This window comes from Hemicordylus capensis, chromosome 2 (assembly GCF_027244095.1).
Source record: "Hemicordylus capensis ecotype Gifberg chromosome 2, rHemCap1.1.pri, whole genome shotgun sequence".
Lineage (NCBI taxonomy): Eukaryota > Metazoa > Chordata > Lepidosauria > Squamata > Cordylidae > Hemicordylus > Hemicordylus capensis.
The window spans coordinates 4773564-4793482 of record NC_069658.1 but is presented as its reverse complement, the minus strand read 5'-3'; the positions used below and the strand labels follow the sequence as shown (position 1 = coordinate 4793482).

The 19919-nt window shown below is 47.1% G+C and overlaps 1 protein-coding gene across 8 annotated transcripts in view; it reads right to left on the bottom strand.

Annotated features, from left to right (window-relative positions):
• The window catches only part of KIAA1328 (KIAA1328 ortholog), a 290833-nt gene that overhangs the window by 78960 nt on the left and 191954 nt on the right, over positions 1–19919 (bottom strand). For all 8 annotated transcript variants that reach the window (XM_053299433.1, XM_053299432.1, XM_053299440.1 and 5 more), the window contains one exon: positions 15272–15376. In XM_053299433.1, coding sequence (XP_053155408.1) covers positions 15272–15376 — 105 coding nt within the window. The remainder of the gene's footprint in view (positions 1–15271; positions 15377–19919) is intronic.

Genomic DNA, 19919 nt, shown 5'->3' with positions numbered 1-19919 from the left:
GAGTATCTGTAGCCCAGGGAAAATGCTAGGGGGGTGCCCACGTGCGCAGGGACATTTTTGCAGCTAGGCAAGGGACTAATCACAAGGGGAGCTGCACCTTTGCATTCATTTGCATCTGTCTTGATTGCATCAGGACACAAAAGGAAGACGTGTTTTGTTTCTCTGTGTGTGTACATACATATATATTACAGATGTACGCACCCTCTAAAGTTCAGCAGTTCTATAAAAGAAGCTCGGATAATGTGCTTTTAACAAGTGGCAGAAATAATTCCCCTCGTCACCATTATCACCACCATCCCCTTTCTCTTACTAGATGTTCAGAACAGTTATAACACAAACAAAGTCTTCTGAAAGATCCAACATTGCTCCTTTCTCAGAATGATCACCATAACAACGCACATTCAAAGCGAGGGAAAGTGCTGTAAAATTCCGTGTCTGACACTTCCAGCTAACTAAAAATATCAGAGGGGGAAATCACACTCCAGAGCCAGACAGAATCTCAGCGCACCCAAAATGAGGATAGCTGCACAGGGCGGGGGGGATTAGAGGGTGCCAAGCATGCCCGGAAGGGCAGGATGGAAGCTCCCCTAAGAAGAGCTACGCATGAGAAGGGGGCTTTAACAAGGCACCATTTCACCAGAGAATCTCATGACAGACTGCGGGGTGGGTGGGGGGGGGGGGGTTGCTGCATAGCCGACAAATCCTCAGTCATAGTGTGATATGCCCTCTTGAACACAAGTGGAACAATATTCGATTCTACAGAATAATAGAATACTAGACTTGCTATAGTATTGCTCTCTTAGGGGCTCTTTTTAATGGGGAAGCATGCACATCTGCCTGGGAGACTAAGCGCATGGCCCCTAAAGCACTCTGAGCCAGCATAGAAGGAAAAACTGCAAGAAACAGAGAAATACCAAATAAAGAAGAAACAGTGCAATTCTGGGGTAAATTATGGGACAATCCAATAGATTATAATAAAAAAGCAGGCTGGATGAAAGAGGTCAAAAATGTAACCAACAAATGCAAGATCTAATAATAACACCAGAATTAATAAGTGAAAGAGCAAAGGAAATTAAAAATTGGACTGCGCCAGGCGACGATGAACTGCATGGCTTTTGACTTAAACACCTAACAAGCCTTCATAAACAACTATCAAAACAGTTCAATCACATTTTGCAAGGAGGTGATATTGAACAATGGCTAACAACTGGGAAAACTCATCTCATCATGAAAGACCCAGCAAAAGGTGCAGTTCCAAGTAATTATAGACCGATAACCTGCCTGCCAACCATGTTCAAATTATTAACTGGAATAATAGCAGATGAAGTGATGCAACGCTTATTAACTAACAAACAGCTTCCAGTTGAACAGAAAGGGAATTGCCCGAACACCAGAGGAACAAAAGACCAGCTGCTGATTGACAAAATGATTTTAGAAAATTGCAAGAGAAGAAAAACAAATCTAAGTGTTGCGTGGATTGACTACAAGAAAGCCTTCGATTCACTGCCTCACACATGGATACTAAAATGTTTAGAAACAACTGTGTCAGCAGAAACATTCAGATATTTATAAAAAAAATCAATGAGCCACAGCCTTTGGCTGGGAATGCTGGGAGTTGTAGTCAACAGCTGGGAACCCCTGTTAGAGGGAACACTGCTGAGGAGGACCCACTGTCGTCTGCTCCCTCCTCTCTGTGGAGAACCAAGTCCTTCACCACCACCATTGTCATCAGGATGCAGCAGAGGATGAGGCAAACAACGAGGCCCCTCCATGGGCTGCCGGAGGAGGACCAAATACCTTCAGGTATCAAATACCCTCCCTTCTAACAACTCCCACCTCCTTAACCTTTGTTTGGTTTTTTAAAAAAGATTGTGAACCCTTTTGGGACAGGATTATTCTCAAGAATGCTGTGAGCTGCACTGAGCCTTTCAGGAAGAGTGGGACATAAATGTAAAATATAATAATTTGGTAAAAATCCATACTAACTGGTCAGTTCTCCAGAAAGCGGATTATTTTTTATTTAGCAAGGATCCTAGTATAAGGGAAAGAATTGCTACTTTTCTGATGGCTTTAGCCAAGACACATGACAACTTCGTTAGCAGATCCAACTGACGTAGTAGGTTTTATTCCTGAAGTTCATGGTTTTTTCTAGCGCTAACTCTTTGGGTAAATTTTAATTCATTTTGTAATGGCCTATGGCTGAAACCAGTTAAACTGGAACTATATCCCTGTTTGCCAGGGCTTCCGGAGGGCAGTCAGGGCCTTGGCATAAATGTGCAGGACTCACGGGAGATATCTCTGCCTTATTCTCTCTGCCTTCCATCTCAATAATGTTATTTTTGGGGCTGATGGTTTGCTCTTTGGAAGAGTCTCATTAAAAAAAAAAAAAAAAAGGATTGTGTCACCTACTGCTGTTCCCACTCTGATTAGAGTAGGCAGGTAGACTCCCTCCCCTTCCACATGAGCTTGGCCCTGTCTCCCAATTTAGGGGGCAATGCTATCCTGAAAGAGTTATTATTTATTTATTTATTTACACAGTCAGACAGGTGTTATTGACTGGTTTGTTTTATCCAGACATCGAGTCCTTCCCAAGGACCTGGGATGGCTGAATTTTATTGTCAATGTTGTTGCTGCTGTTATGGATATTGTCGCAAAATATAGGCTGTTCCCAGTAAAGTTGTTTTTTGTAATTGGCTGATGGTGATTTCTGTGGCCCCTATGGTGTTGAGGTGCTCTTCAAGGTCTTTTGGAACTGCACCCCGGGCAGTGTTCCCTCTAACAGGGGTTCCCAGCTGTTGACTACAACTCCCAGCATTCCCAGCTGCAACAGCCTTTGGCTGGGAATTATGGGAGTTGTAGTCAACATATATTTATCTATGATAGTCAGAGAACCACTGAGAAAACACAGTGGGGAAAGATGAGAAGGGGTTCTTCACCCTTCTGTCCAACAGCAATCCATGTTCAAGTCAGTCTTTTTCTTTCCAGGCTCCCAAAGTATTGCCATCTCAGGGTGGGCTCCCAGTTGGACCAGGAGTAGGATGGCACAAATATCCTACTGAGCACCCTCCTCTCAAATGCAGCATCACTAAAGGAAAATAGATCAATGTGCTTCACACTGTAAATTGAATTGGGTCACACTCTGGATTTCGTTTTTTCGACTGGACAGGAGGATGGAGATTTGAAAGTGGGGGATATGTCATCTATGCCCTTGTCATGGTCAGATCACTTCCTTTTGAGGCTGAGAGTCTTAGTGGCTACACTTCTCCGCAAGAGTGGGGGACCTATAAAAAAAATGGTCCACCCCGGAGACTGATAGACTCCGATCAATTCCTGAGTGCTCTGGGGGATTTTCCAGCTGGTATGGCAGGTGCTCCTGCCGAAGCTCTAGCTGTTCTCTAGAAAGGAGAGGTGGCTCAGGCAGTCAACAACATCGTTCCCAAGGGTCCTCTCTCGCAAAGCAGAGCCCATGTGGCACCTTAGTACACACTTGAAGGTGATGAAGCAAGTTTGGAGACAGCCGGAACACGTAAGTGGAGGAAAACCCGGGGTGAGTCTGAGCAAACACAGGAAAGGCCTCATTTTCAAGCCTACTGTGGGGCAGTGATAGAACAGAAGAAACGCTCCCCCCACCCCATTCACCTTGGCATCCTCTCAATGTCATCCAGCAGGGCTCTTCCGAGTGGTTCAGGGCCTTCTGAAATCTGGCCCTAGGCAGGATACTGTAGAACCCTCGCTAGCACACTATGATGCATTTGCACAGCACATTGAGGGTAAAGTTGCTCGCATTCGCCATGAATTGGACACTATGGCTGATGCAGGATCATTGGGAGAGGTGCCCAGAGTAAAACCTGGCCTAGTTTTGCTGGAGGAGTTTTAATTATTGGTCCCCGAGGATGTGGACAAGGTGTTTAGTCGGGTTTGGCTGACCACCTGCATGCTCAACCCTTGCCCTTCATGGCTTATTAAATCTAGTAAGGAGGGAATTTTTAGCTGGGTCCAGCAGGTTCTGAATGCCTCATTGAGAGAGGGAGTGATCCCAGCTTCACTGAAGCAAACTATTATTTTTCCACTCCTAAAGAGGCCCAGTCTGGACCCAGAGGATGTAAACAACTATAGGCCTGTGGCCAATATTCCCTTCCTGGGCAAGGTGCTTGATTGTGTTGTGGCTGAACAGCTCTAGAAACTCTTGGGTCCATTTCAGGCTTCAGGCCTGACTTTGGAACAGGAACTGCTTTGGTCACCCTGTGGGATGACCTATGGAGAGCGGGTAGTGGTGGGGGGCGTGCAACCCTGTGAATTCTCTTGGATCTCTCAGCAGCTTTCAATACCATTGAACCTGGTTTCCTTTTGGACAAGCTGACCTGTCTGGGTGTGGGAGGCACTAAAAAGATGTGGTTCCACTCCTACCTCAAGGCCCGTTCCTAAAAGGTGGTGCTGGGGAACTTCTGCTCAGTCCCTTGCCAATGATGCTATGGGGTTCTGCAAGGTTCCATTCTTTCCCCTATGCTGTTTAGTCTCTACATGAAACCGCTGGGAGAGGTCAACAGGAGATTTGGCTTGAGGTATCATCAATATGCAGATGGCACTCAGCTGTATCTCTTTTTTCATCAGATGCAGGTGAAGCGGTGAGTGACTGTCCTGAATCAATGCTTGGATGCAGTAATGGACTGGATAAAAGTGAATAAGCTGGGACTCAATCCAGACAAGACTGAAGTACTGTTGGTCAGTGGTTCCTCCACCTGGGTGAATGATGCTCAGCCTGTTCTAGATGGGGTTGCACTCCCCCCTGAAGGACCAGGTGCACAGTCTGGAGGTGCTCATCAATCCAGCACTGTCACTAGAGGCTCAAGTGACCTCTGAGGCTTGGAGCACTTTTTATCAGCTTCGGCTGATACACCAACTGCTACCATACCTGGTCAGAGATAGCTTGGCCACAGTTACTCATGCTCTGGTAACCTCTTGCTTAGATGACAGCAATGTGTTGTATGTTGGGCTGCCTCTGAAAACGGTCTGGAAACTGCAACTGGTACAAAATATGGCTGCAAGATTATTAACTGGGACTAGACATTTTGGTCATGTTATGCTAGAGCTTTGTCAGCTGTACTGGCTCCCAGACTGTTTCCGGATCCAATTCAAAGTGCTGGTTTTAACCTTTAAAGCCCTAGGTGGCTCGGAACCGGGTTACCAGAGAGCACCTTGCCCCATATGTCCCTACCTGAACCTTAAGATCTTCTTTGGAGGCCCTCCTCCAGGTGCCCCTGCCAAACAAGGTGAGGCGAGTGGCTACCAGGGAGAGGGCCTTTTCGGTGGTTGCACCCCATTTATGGAATAGCCTCCGCAGTGAGGTTCGCCTGGCTACATCACTATGTTCTTTTAGATACCAGGTAAAGACCGTTTTGTTCACACAGGCCTTTTAAAATGGAGTTTTAAGAATTGTTCTCATTTTAAATTAATTTTAAGCTGTTTTGTCTTGTATTTTGTATTTTCGTTTTACCTTTTTTGTCAGTTATTATTTAAAGATGTGTTTTTATTGTATGTTTTAAACCTCTGTTGCGAGTTGCCCAGAGAACAATTTGTTATGAGGCAAGGTAAGGCTCTTCCCTTAGAGCAAAACCCAAACTTGGTCCTGCATCCTGAACTAAGGGGAAGTGCTATCCCTCCAGGAGACAGGGGAGAAGCCCCTAGAGTCACAAGTGTTATCAGCCTCTCATTTGTACCCCAATGTTCCTCTGATAAGCTCAAGACAGTGTACAAGGGGCTATTCCATTTTCATCCTCACAGCAACTCTGTTGTGACTGGCCAACAGTTACCCAGTGAGTTTCAGTAATGATCAAAGACTGGAATCTAAGTCCAGTTCAAGGTGGGAAAGGTGGTTGAGCGGGTGGTGGCCTCTCAGCTCCAGGAAGCTTTGGATGATACAGATGATATAAACCCATTTCAAACTGGCTCTCGATTTGAAGTGTATATAAATCTATAGTACAGCCACATTTGGAGTACTGCGTGCAGTACTGGTCACCATATCTTAAAGAGGACACTGTAGAATGGGAAAAGGTACAGAAGAGGGCAACCAAGATGATCAGGGGCCTGGAGCACCTTCCTTATGAGGCAAGGCTACAGCATCTGAGTCTTTTTTGTTTGGAAAAGAGGCGACTACAGGGAGTCATGATAGAGGTGTATTGATTCAATCAAGATATGATTGGCAGAGAGACGTTTTTCCTCCCTCTCTCACAACACTAGAACGAAGGGTCCTCCAAGGTCAGGAAATTTAGGACTGACAAAAGGAAGTACTTTTTCACACAGCACGTAATTTATCTATGGAATTCTTTGCCATGGGATGCGGTGATGGTTACTAGCTTGGATGGCTTTAAAAGGGGCTTGAACAAATGCATGGAGAAGAGATCAGAGGCAAGATGCCTCTCAATGCTAGTGTAGGGGAGCAACAGCAGAGAGAGAGCATGCCCTCACCTCTTGCCTGTGGGCTCCCCAGTGGCATCTGATGGGCCACTGTGTGAAACAGGATGCTGGACTGGATGGGCCTTGGGCCTGATCCAGCAGGGCTGTTCTTATGAGTGGGTATATGGGGTTGAGATTGCCTTGGTTGGCCTGATGGATGATCTCCAATTAGCTATCGACAGAGGGCGTGAGATACTGCTGATCCTTTTGGATCTCTCTGTGGCTTCTGATAGCATCGATCATGCTATCCTTCTGGTTCAGCTGAGGAGGGTGGGATTGGGTGGCACTGTTTTACAGTGGTCCCATTCCTAACTCTCTGGTAAATTCCAGATGGTGTCACTTGGAGACTGCTGCTCTACAAAGTGAGAACTAAAGTATGGAGTTCCACAAGGCTCAATACTGGCTCCAATGCTCTTTAATATCTACATGGAACCGCTGGGAGAGATCATCAGGAGGTTTGGTGCAGGGTGTTATCAATATGCTGATGACACTCCGATCTATTTCTCCATACCAACGTCATCAGGAAATGGCATAACCTTCCTAAACGCCTTCCTGGAAGCGGTAATGGGCTGGATGATGGATAACAAACTGACGTTGAATTCAAATAAGACAAAGGTACTGATGGGGGGGCGGTGTCGGGACTCAGAACATAGTTTAGGTCTGTCTCTTCTGGATGGGGTTACACTCCCACAAAAGATCAGGTGTGTAACTTGAGAGTGCTCCTGGATCCCAAACTCTTTCTGGTTTCTCAGGTTGACGCAGTTGCCAAAAGCGCCTTTTATCAGCTTCAGCTGATATGTCAACTACATCCTTCTCTGGAGGTAAATGACCTTAAAACAGTGGTGCATACATTGGTAACTTCTAGGCTTGACTACGTGGGGCTGCCTTTGTACATAGTCTGGAAACTACAACTGGTACAGAATGCGGCAGCCAGACTGGTCTCTGGGTCTACCTGAAGGGCCCATATAACACCAATATTAAAAATTGCTCTGGCAGCCAATAGGTTTCTGAGCAAAATACAAAGTGCTAGTTATTATCTATAAAGCCCTCAATGGCTTGGGTGCAGGGTACTTAAGAGAGCACCTTCTTTGTCATGAACCCTGTCGCTTATTAAGATCATCTGGAGTGGTCCAGTTATGGTTGCCGCCGACTCATTTGGTGGTGACGCAGGACCAAGCCTTCTCTGTGGCTGCCCTGGGGCTTTGGAATATGATCCTTATTGAAAAAAGAGCATCTCCTTCTCGGTTTGCTTTTAGGAAGATCCTCAAGACGCACCTGTTTTCTCAGGTTTTTAATTGAAATTTTAAAATGTTTAATTTGTTTTTATCTTATGAGATTGTTTTTGTCTTAGACTGCCTAGATATGAACATATGAGGTATAAAAATATGAATGAATGATTTAATGAAATAAGGAATACTAAATTTCACTGGCACTAGCCAATCTGCATGGGGAAAGAAAGCTTTCCTGTTCCAAATACAGCAGGCAAGCTAGTGATCTAGTTGCCAGAGGCCTCTTAGCTTTTGTGAAAACCCCCTTAGCTACTGTTCTTAGATGGCTACTGTGGGAAATGACTGGTTAAAACAGAGGAGTTGGGGGGAGTTTGGGGTTTCAGTAAGGTCCCCTTACAATTCCCCCCATAATTTGGGCACTGGGATAATCAATCAATTCCCGGACAAAAGATACTCATACAATCTCCCTTACTCCATAAGGAATTAGAACCGAGGTGCCTGTTCTCTTCTTCTATTGGAGGAAGGAGGCAAATTCCCACTCACTCCTGTTCGGTAGAGCATGGCTTCCGCAGGATAAGTCTCCCGTGGAATGTGTCCACTTTGATGGGATGCAACCAGGCATGAGGTGTGCAGCCAAACTGTGTTGGGTCCCGGAAATGAAATTTCACAAGGTACATAACAAGGCTGAGATCTTTGAAGTGTGAGACATAATTATGCACTGCTTCATTATTAGCATAGCATCTGACTGCACAACATTTGGTTCTATCATGTGCTCTGAAGACAGACACACTGTATTATTCAGATTTTAAAATCAAGCTGAAATACAAAGGGCAGAAGAGTGGATGGCTTTAAAAATTCCACCTCACCCAGATGTCAGGAGGGTGCACAAAAGCAGGTGCAGGGCGTATTGATCTTCCTGAACACTCGTAGAGTGGATACTTCAGCACGGAGCAGACCATCTGCATCCGAGAGATGGAATCTCTTTTTAAGACATCCAATTGGAGGCAGTGATGTTTCAATAATACCTAGAAGTGCCTTTGGGCACTGGGGCAAGCCTTGCAAAGCAACCGCATAAAAACAAACAAGCATATAGCAGCCATCTCATCAGTTGCAGCTTCTGCAGTGTAGGATTACATAAAGCTGCATTCTCAACAGCAAGTGATGTGTGCACACCACACACATATCACCACTTTGCTGCACTGGAAGAGGATCCAACACTGGTTATCAAATCTGATCCCTGGAGAAGTACAGCTTTTGTTTGGTTTTCTAAAATGGCCTTTATTATTATTTACATTTCCTATCCCGCTTTTCCTCCAAGGAGCCCAGAGTGGTGTACTACATACTTAACTATCTCCTCACAACAACCCTGTGAAGTAGGTTAGGCTGAGAGAGAAGTGACTGGCCCAGAGTCGCCCAGCTAGTCTCACGGCTGAATGGGGATTTGAACTCGGGTCTCCCCGGTCCTAGTCCAGCACCCTAACCACTACACCATGCTGGCTCTTTAGCTATAGGATTTCAAATAAACACATGATGGTATTCGGGCAGAGCTTGGTGAACCATCAAACCTGAGGAGGAGAGTGTGGCCCTGGCTGAGGCAATGTAGTAGACTAGATGGGTTGCTGGTATGATCAGCAGGGCTGTCCTTAATGAGGAAGCAGCAGCAGTAAGTCTTCTGGTACAGGAGCTGGGCCTCAACCCAAGAGTATGGAGGAAGCACCTTTCAGGAGCAGAGGGCACACTTGGCACAAAAGAAGCCAGAGATGGAACCTCAGAACTTCAGCCACTGGCATCTCCTGGCTGCAGGGAGGGGAAAGGGCTCTGCCCTGAGATATGGCATCGCCATTGCTGCCCAGAGAACACCGAAGTGGCCAGATGCCCCACAGCCTGACTCCAAGTGTGGAAACTCCATACAAGCATGCTCCATTCTTGAATCCCCTTTGCAAAATTGCTCCAAGGCTTCCTAAGCTGATGGCGCCAGGAAAACTAGTGCGTTTTTTGAACGACAATAGATTCAGCAAAGAGGGTGGGATGGGCAACACAGAGAAAGCACACAACAACCCTGTGGCACAATGGAGAATTGAAGAGCTCCATCTCAGCTGTGTGAGCCTTTCTATACAAAGAGTCCAATTGCCTGAAGTGGAGCTGTCACCAGATGGGCACTGCCCTTGCTCCCGGCAGCTTTCCTTTGGGCAAACAGAAAACGGATGCCCTCCAAGAGACAGCCGCAAGATGCCTTGGAAGTGCAAAACTCATTTCTAACCATTACCTTTCAAGCGCCGAGTGCTGCCACCCGCTCAGATTTGCCTTTGTTTTCTCATTATAGGCTTGTCTATTATGAGGACCTTTCCTCTCGCCCTCGCGCACACTGGCAAGGCACACACATTCCCTAGCCTGCTATTCTTCCCACAGATAATAGAGAATAAATTGCAATTAGATTTGGTAATTGTAGATAATTAACTCAAAATGAGCAGTTAATTATAAAAAATATGTTTTTCAAGTGTTGATTGTATCATTTATTTTCGTTCAAAATTCTAATGTTTCGCTTCAGCAAGTTTAATATTTTAAATACTTTTTACCTTTAAAAAATGCACACAAAAAGCATCACGTTTTTTATTTTAGTCTAAATGGAGTATTGCTTAGCTGAGAATTAAAATTAAGTTTTTACCCCAGGAGAAGTTCACGTCAACCGGAAGGTAGAGATAACACCTTTTCTCAATTTCCCCCCCTAAATAACAAAAAGGGTTTTGGCATTTCGGTGATACAGTCTAGCTGCTCAGCCCCATTCTCCAGTCCCAATAATCATATGCACCTTTTCAGAGACAGAAGCAAACATCACTTCCATATTCAAATGCATAAAGGAGACAAATGGACTTGTCGTTTTAGCCTCCTCTGGCTTTACATTAGATTAAATTATTTAGGGCGCATTCATCTGGTAACCTTTGCAGAACTGATGAATGAATACAGGAAACAAACTTTCCGACATCTTGCTGCCAAACTTCACAACCAGCTGGCACCAAGACAGAGGAATGCAGAAGAGCACGTTAACTTTGAAAAATTACTGTGTCTTCCATCAGGGGAGTGAGAGAGACAGACAGGCTATCGTGTGGAATCTGGAAGTCTCATTTCACATAACATCACATTACCTCCTTACCAACCTCTACCCGCTGCACATTTATGGGGGCTGCTGAAGTTTCTAATCCACCTGTTCTCAAAAGCACATGCAGATGTTTGCAGTAGATTCTCTAATGGAATAACAGATCTGTTTAACGCTTCCTCTTTTTTTAAAAAAGTAATAATTACATGCTGCATCTAGGAGAGAAAAATGCATTGGAGGATGAGCCAGCTTACTATCACCTCTACAAGGAAGCGACCCATTTTTATCTACACAGGGAAGATCTTCCCACTGGGGAAAGGGACATCCTATCCACAAGGAGCAGAAAACCCAATTTACATGTCAGATTAAAGATGGCCACGCTATAAACAAATCCAAAATCACTGAGCGATGCACCCAGACATGGAACGGAATTGATCTGCAATTCTGATAAGTCAGTCAGATGAGACACACCAAAGGAAACTGCAGACACCCCACTCAAGACCAGGAGGGCAGTCGTAGATTCTAATGAAGGCAGAACTGTGTGATCCAGCTCAGAAGAATCCACTTTATTTAGAGAGCGTCAGTGCCAAACCTGATAGCTGGAAGGGGCCCTGGAGGTCTAGTCCAGCCCCCAGCTTGGAGCGGGAACCTGAAACTGAAATCTCTGGCCGATGGCTGCCCAGCCTACCTAAAAGCATCCAAGCAAGGAGAGCTCAGCGCTGCAGGAGGCTCCACTGCCCAGCCGCTCGGAGAGGGAGGACAATCTCTCCAACACTGAGCCTGAGTCGGCTTCCTTGTCCTTTCAACCCATGGGCTCTGGCCCTCAGGAACAACAGAGAACCAGTCTGCTTTTCCTTCTGGGTGACACCTCTTTGCACATTGGACGACAGCTACTCTCTCTCCCCCTTAGCCTTCCCTTCTCAAGCTAAGCAACCCAGCTTCTTCTGCTGTTCCTCACAGAACTTGGTTCCCAGACTCCTCACCATTTTGCTGCCCTCCTCGGCCCCTGGGCCGGTTTATTCACGTCATCCTTCACATGGGATGCCCAGAACTGGAGCCAGAACTTCCAGGCCTGGAGCTCAGGTGTGTCCGGTCTGAGCTTTCCCCTGCCCACCCCACACGTTTCAAAGAGCCCCGCCCCCATACCTGATGCAGGTGAGTCCATGACCCCTGGTCTACTGTACCCCCCCCCACCCACCCCGGATTCTCTGTCTGCCTGGACCACCAAGACCCAGCTCTGCTGCCCCAGCCATCTCTTGCTGCAGTGGAGCTCCCGGAAGCCACTGGGGGCTGGTGAGCGAGGAGAAATGCTGGCTGGAGACCAAGAGCAGCTTTGTTCAAATGTTAGAAAGGAAAACACTTAAACAAATGGAAAGCAGTCAGGAAACCAGCCAAGGCAGACAGAGAAGCCACATGGATGCCGCCCCTCCGCAGATACTCATTTGAAGGAGCTCCACATTTGCCCCTCAGAGGAGAACACTGGGCAGGTGGACTCCATGCATCCCTTTCCACCCCAGGGCTGCGTTCCAAGGAGGCATTCCAGGCCCCACCAGCAACTGCTGGCCCTTCTCCACCCTGCTTCATGACTGGGAGAATGGCTATTCCAAGCCAAACTAGGCAACTTGCAAGAGACCAGTTTTGCAAAGCCGCTTTGCTGAAGATCAGCAGCAACACTGCCCAGCTTGCCTGCCTAATTCTTTATCCTCTCTTACTCACAGCTTTCTGCCTCCCCAACAAATGCCTCTTGCTCCCTTTGTCCAATTTGCTTGCCTGCCTCTCTCTCTCTCTCTCTCCCACACACACCCCAAATATCCCAGGGTTGGATTCTGTTTTACCTCTGGCCTGAATCTGGCTGCACCTTGTACTTGATCCTGGCAAGACTTGCCTAAGACTATAATCTGAGAACCCCTCATCCAGTGAGCGGTCAAGACCGCTATGTGCCTCAGGCAGGGTGCCAAATGCCACCCCACCCCCATGCCTATACCCTCTTCCCCCTTGCTTTAAAAGAGGGAGGGGTCTCTTGCTGCCTCACTGACGCCCCAATAACCTACCACCTCAGGTGAACACCTTACCTCGCCTCACAGACAGGCTGCCTCTGCCTTCACCTGTGAAATTACATCCAGCTTCCCAACTTTCACCTTCAAGGCCCACAAACCCAGGTGGTTGCGTGATCCCCTCCAGTATCCAGTGTTCCCTCTAATCTTTTTCAATCAGTAAGCAGAATGAGTTTTGTTCTGGGCGGCATTATCAAGGCAGCGTGTGCACATGTGTGGGGCCATCTAGCTCAGGCAGAAGGATCTCCCAGGCAGCGTTGCTTGCTTGCTTCCTACCAGAAAACCAGTTCTCCTCTGGCCTTGTGATAGACCAGAGAAACACTACTCATTGAGGGTCTTAAACACATGCGAAAGAAGGACTTAAAACTATGACAAAATAATATAACAGAGTAATGACCTTGTTTTTCCAAACTCTAGTCTGAAAATATCAAAAAATAAAATGTCCTCCACAAGTATACCAAAAAAAAATGTTATTTTATATGCATAGAGTACCCAATATACAATCGGGACTTGAAATCTGAAGGTAGGTGTGTGTTCTCTCTCTCTCTCTCTCACACACACACACACACACACACCCCTGCAACCTCACAGTTAAAGTGCCCCATAAATGCAAATCACAAGTACTTAAATCTATGTATACAATAATCAAAACCAGATTAAAACAGGAAAAAATAATATTTGTTTCCAAATTTGAAGTCGTGATCAGGCAAATACCATTTTTTATCTTTCACAATAAAGAAATGTGAGTCGTTTCCTGCTATCTTTATTTACAAGGGAGTGAATGAGCACCTGAGTGTTTCAGAGTGGATTCTGGCATACAATCTTTTATTGCACAGCTACCAATATATCTGTGCAACTGATCAATCAATACCCTTCTCATATTTCCAAGTGTGCGGCGGTGGGAACGGGAAAGCAACCTGAAGGGGACATTTTGCACAGGAAGACCTACCTCTCTGAACTATCAATTCTCCTGCTCTGACTGAGTCTAGCTCTACTCTGGTGCAACAGGCCTGCTTGCGTCCTTATCAAGGTGCATATTATCAAGGTGTATGTGTGCCTGTTGCTGTTTCCAGAAGGGCGATGGGTCTCGCTGCACCCAGAGAGTTCTCAAAGTGGTTTACAAACAAAAACCTCCCTTCGCCACCTGACACTTCCCATTACAACTCTCCCCACCCCCCGCGTTTCCTGCAGGCTCCCCCTTCAGGGGCGCCACCAGCTCCCACAACTAGCACTGCCTGCGGCTGAGGCTGCTCTCCTTTGGGCTCCAGCAGCAGATCGCCCCTTGTCTCTTAGCTGAGGTGCCACATGTAACTGTGCTTGTAAGGGAAGTAGTTGCCCAGCTTGCGGCAGCAAGAGCCAACGCCGACCTGGCGGGGGGGAAGGTGGCTTTGTTGGAAGGAGATGCACCTGTGTTTTGCTGTCCTGCAGTTGTTAAAGGCCCGGATTCTCTGTCCACAAAGGAAGTTGGTGATCCTCCCCATCAGGCCTCCAGGTGCAACACATCCTCTCGCTTGCCTCTTCCAAAGCCAACTTCTTCTCATACGCAGTGTTACCCTCTGCCTGCTTTGCTTTTCTGACAGCAGCACGACCTGAAGTAAACTCCTTTTCCTAATTCAGGTGCTAGTAGAAGGGAACAGCAGCTTGTGTAATAACACTCCAAATGCCGCTCACGGTAGAGTGGGAAACCCCAGGGGGGTCATGAGCGGGGAGACGAGCTCCTGCCCCCAGGCAAAAACATTGGGCCTCTGACGGCAGGTCACCCGGAAATGCCAGGATAAACCCCCCTGCAGCGCCCCTCGGCACCAAGAAGGCCCCAAGAGTCACCAAGCATGCTGGGAGTAAACCCCGCCAGTGTTCTAATTTTTTTGCATCTGTGTGCGGAATGAGTTTTGTGCTGAGCGGTAATATCAAGACAGTGTGAGTGCACATGCATTCAGAGTGGGACCTTCCTGATTCAACCTAAGCGGGATCGAAAATTAATTGAGTGGATATCAAAAAAAGTGTGAGTGCACGCACACATGCATGCCTTCGAGGGAACACTGGACCCCGCCGTGGCGCCACTACCCCCTGCCTCTCGCACAAACTGCCGCCCCCACTGCAGAGTCATTCCTGATGCCTCCCCGCGGGTCTATGAAGGCTGCTGGAGTCCCCTGACTGTCTGCAAGTAGCTGAAACCACTTAAGTCTCTGGCCTAGGCAAAAAGACGCACACAGCAAGCTGCACCCAACATCCTACCTGGCCGCGAGTGATAGCCGGAATGCAGGTGAGGAGAATGGGCCAACTGCTTCCATTGTCTCTGACCCAACCCTCCCCCCACCTCCCGCCGCCCCGGTTTTCGCAGTCGTGAAAACCTTTAGCATCTATAGAGCCCTTTAGACAAATCATAAAATATACCCACACAGCAAAGTACCTAACAGGAGAGAGCAAGGAGGAGGCATTACCTGAGGACCCCAGCAGCGCCATTCATCACAGGGGCCTGGCCGCCTGGTCTCATCAGCACTTCGTCAAGGAGCAGTTCTTCAGAATTAGGAACGTGGCCTTTACACCTGGGGAAGAACAAACCACACATCAGCATAAACACGCAGTGCACTGAACAAGTGCTTTCATCCCTTCTCATTCGGTACAACAGGCAAACTGAACATTCAGCCCTCTAGCCAGCCTTCCTCGAAATTAAGAGCCATCACCATTCTTTCCTACATAAGAGAAAGTTCCATAAACATCTGGGTGCAGAAACAGAGCAGTACCAACTGCTGCAACAGATGGAGAAGCTACTGTATTTACCTGAATCCAGGACTATGGTTTTTCTTTTTCTTTTAATTTCTTTAGTTTTTAGAAATTGGGAAGTTGTCTTAAATTCAGAGTCCTGTTTCTTTGGAGTAAATAGAGGTCTAGATAGGCAGTGCTGGGGAGGAGACAGCTGTCATGGTGCATGTCGGCACCAACGATGTGGGGAAATGTAGTCGGGAGGTCCTGGAAGCCAAATTTAGGCTGATAGATAGTGTATTGAAGTACAGGACCCCCAAGGTAGCATTCTCAGAAATGCTACCTGTTCCACGCACAAGTACAGTGCGACAGGCAGAGCTGAGGGGTCTCAATGCGTGGATGAGACGTTGGTGCCGGGAGGAGGGGTTTAGATCTTTAGGCACTGGAATACATTTTGGGGAAAGCAAGGCCTATACTAAAGGAAGGGGCTGCACTTGAACCAAGATGGAACCAGACTGCTGGCACTTAAAAAAAAAAAAAAAAAGGGTTGCAGAGCAGCTTTTAAAATGACGCCTGAGGAATAGCCAAAAGGAGCTGGGCAGTATCCGGTTTGGCAAATGCCACCCCTTAAGGTGCAAGGGTGTAAATGATTCAGATAAAACAGAAAGGGACAGAATAGAACCACATCAAGAGCAGGCAGAAGGCTGTGCTAGCTGGTCAGAGAGATCAAAGAGCCAAAAGAAAGATATCACACTCCAGGTAAGAGATTCAGCGTATAGGTGCTTCTATGCCAATGCCAATGTCAATGCCAATGCCTCCGAGTCAAGATGGGCGAGCTGAAGTGCTTGGTTGCTAACACAGATATACCTATAGTGGGTATAACAGAAACATGGTGCAACAGTGAGAACCAGCGGGACACTGTTCTCCCCGGATATAAACTCTATAGAAAGGACAGGGAGGAGGACCTTGGAGGAGGAGTAGCAGTGTATGTTAAAGAAGGGATAGAATCTAACAAGCTAGAAAACCTAGGCAGACCAGCGTCCTCCACAGAAATCCTGTGGGTGACAATACAAGGCCTGAAAGGAAATGTTCTACTGAGGACGTGCTATCGCCCTCCGGCTCAAAACGCTGACAGTCACTGGGAGTTGTAGCAGGAAATCAGAGAGACATCAAAGAGAGACAGGGCAATAACAACAACAACAACAACAACAACAACAAATCATAGTCAGGTAATGACAAAAAGGTCAAATTTCTAGATACGTTGAATGACTGTGCCCTAGAACAGTTGGTCTTGGAACCCACCAGAGAAGGCAGCCTTGGACTTAATCCTGAGTAGCACCCAGGACCTGGTGCGTGATGTCAGTGTCATCGACCCTTTAGGGAACAGTGACCATATTGCGATCCAATTCAGCTTACATGTGGGAAGAGAATCACCAAGGAAGTCTAAAACAGACACTTTGAATTTCAGAAGAGGAAACCTCTCTAAAATGAGGAGTTTGGTGAAAAGAAGATTGACAGGGAAACTCAGGAGAGTCACTTTGCTTCAGAATGCATGGAGTTTATTTAAAACCAAAATATTAGAAGCCCAGTTAGAATGTATACCAAAGAGGAGGAAAGGTACTACCAAGACCGGGAGGATGCCAGCATGGCTAACAGGTAACGTCAAGGAAGTTATAAAGGAGGAGAAGGCTTCCTTGTTACAAAGCTATAAAGGGGGAGAAATTGGAAGGCCTGCCCAAATGAGGAGAACAGAAAGGAACACAAATCTGGCAAAAGAAATGCAAGGCGACAATAAGGGAGGCGAAAAGATAGTTTGAGGAATATTTTGCTAAAAGCATCAAGGGGAACAACAACAAAATATTTAAATACATCAGAAGCAGGAAACCTGCCAGGGAGGCGGTTGGACCATTAGACAATGAGGGAGTGAAAGGGATTATTAAGGAGGATATGGAGATTGCAGAGAAGCTAAATGAGTTCTTTACATCTGTCTTCATAGCAGAGAATACTGGGCAGATACCTGTTCCTGAACCGGGCTTCTCAGAGTCAGAGGCTGAAGAATTGCGTCAGATAGGGGTGACAAGAGATGACGTTCTAAACTGTCTAGAAAAATTAAAAACTAACAAATCACAAGGGCCAGACGGCATCCATCGATGAGTTCTCAAAGAACTCAAATGTGAAATTGCCTGCCTCCTTGCAAAATATATATAACTTATCCCTACAATCAGGCTCTGTACTGGAGAACTGGAAAGTAGCCAGTGTAACACTGATTTTCAAAATGGGATCCAGAGGTGATCCGGGAAATTACAGGCCGGTTAGCTTAACCTCTGTTCCAGACAAATTGATGGAAGGCATTCTCAAGGATAAAATTGTAAAGCACATAGAAAAACAGGCCCTGCTGGGGGAGAACAACAGGTTACTCACTTGTAACTTTGGATCTTCTAGTGGTCATCTGTTCTTCTATAAAAATGGGCTACTCCCTGCACAGAGACCTCATCGGAATCTAACAAGCTCAATTCTCCTGCTTTGGGTGGGAACCCCGCCCCCAGCCACTGGGGCTGCGCCACTCCTCATCCCCTCAGTCACAGAGTCCAGCTTCAGTGAACCCTGCAGGGAGGATGGGAGGGTGTGGAGAAGTACAGATGATCACTAGAAGAACCAAAGTTACAGGTGAGTAACCTGTTGTTCTTCAATGTGGTCACTGTCTTCTAAACAAATGGGGGCAACCAGAACTTCCTGAAGTCTCAGCGGGAAGTCTACAGGACCTTCCATGCCATCAGATGGAGGAATTGAACATCTGGGTGAAGCACCCATCCTTCCTCCTGTGACAGCAGGTCTGGCTGGGCAGTCAGGTGTTTCCAATCCACTGCCAAGCGCCTCAGGACTGGAAACCAAGGCCTCCTGGGCCATCACGGGGCTATCAGGATTGCCCTGGCTCGATCCACTTTCAGTTTGCACAGGACCCTCGGAATGAGGGGGGACAGGGAAAACACATACAGAAAAGGGCCCTTCAAAGATAGGACAAAGCTATCTCCCAGAGAGACCTCACCCTCCCCTCTCCTGGAGCAATAGAGGGGCACTGTGCATTGTCCCGGGAGGCAAATAGGTCCAGCAACGAGACTCTCAGTTTACAAATATGTCCCATAGAACACTCTGGTGTAAAGCCCACTCGTGGGAGACCATCTTTCTGCTTAGAGTGTTCGCTTGGACATTGAGCGCACCCTGCATATGAACTGCCTGAGGTGACACCGCATGTGCCACGTACCAATGGCACAGGTCCAGAGCCAGAAACAGAAGGCTCCTCAAGGACATGCTGCCTTATTGATTGACGTAGGCTTTTGCTGTCTGTATGTACTTTGACGTAGGCTTTTGCTGTCTGTACTGTCTGTATGTATTATCACTGAATGACCCCCAATCAGAGGCAGGGAGCCTTTGAGAGTGTTGAAAATGGCCAACAACTCCAGATAATTGATGTGTCAAGTCCTCTCTTTGGGGGACCAGTGTCCACTCAAATGAAATCCATCCAGGTGTGCTCCCCAACTGAGCTCCAATGAATCTGTCATGACCGCCCACTGGGCTTGAGGGGCTTGAAAGGGAGTGCCGACATTCAAGTGCCAAAACTCTTGTCCACCACTCCGCCATCGCCCCTACCCATCGAGGGGGTGTGCACTCTAGATAGCCCGGATCCCGAAGGGGATCGAACACGTCCAAAAATCATCTCTGAATGATGTGCATTCGAATACGTGCTTGAGGTAGTATGTATGTACTCTATGCCATGTGACCCAACAGGCGCTGTATGGAATGCATAATCTGTGGACCACCGGCTAGGAAAACAGCCGCCAGCCTCCGGAGAGTAACTATGGGGCCCATTGGAAGGAAGACCTTTTTCAAGGTCGTGTTGAATATCAGTCCAATGAACTGAAACCAACAGGTGGGTTCCAACTGAGATTTTTTGAAGTCTATTTGGAATCCCAGCTCCTGCAGGGTATCTATCACGATCTCGAGAGCGTCCAGAAGCGCACGCCTGGTGCTCACCATTATGAGCCAATAATCTAGAAGCAGAAGCACTTGCAAACCTTGCTCCTGCAGAAATGCTGGTGGGAGGAGATCCTGAAAGAGACCCACCTTTTCCCACAAAAGTGGTTATTTAGGGCATTATAAGCCTGGTTATAACCTCCACTTGGCTACCTGCAAGTGGAGGGCTGAGGCCGAGAAAAGCCACCTCCCGAAGGAGTCCAATTTCCTTCCTTCTTTATTGCTCGGTGCCGACTGTCCGTGACCTCTGGCCCTTTGTAAGGACACCTCCACAAAAACAGAATTCGGTGTGGGATGATTTTTCAAAAAGGTTGTATACTCTTGCAGTTGCACCCGGTACAAATTCTCCAAATG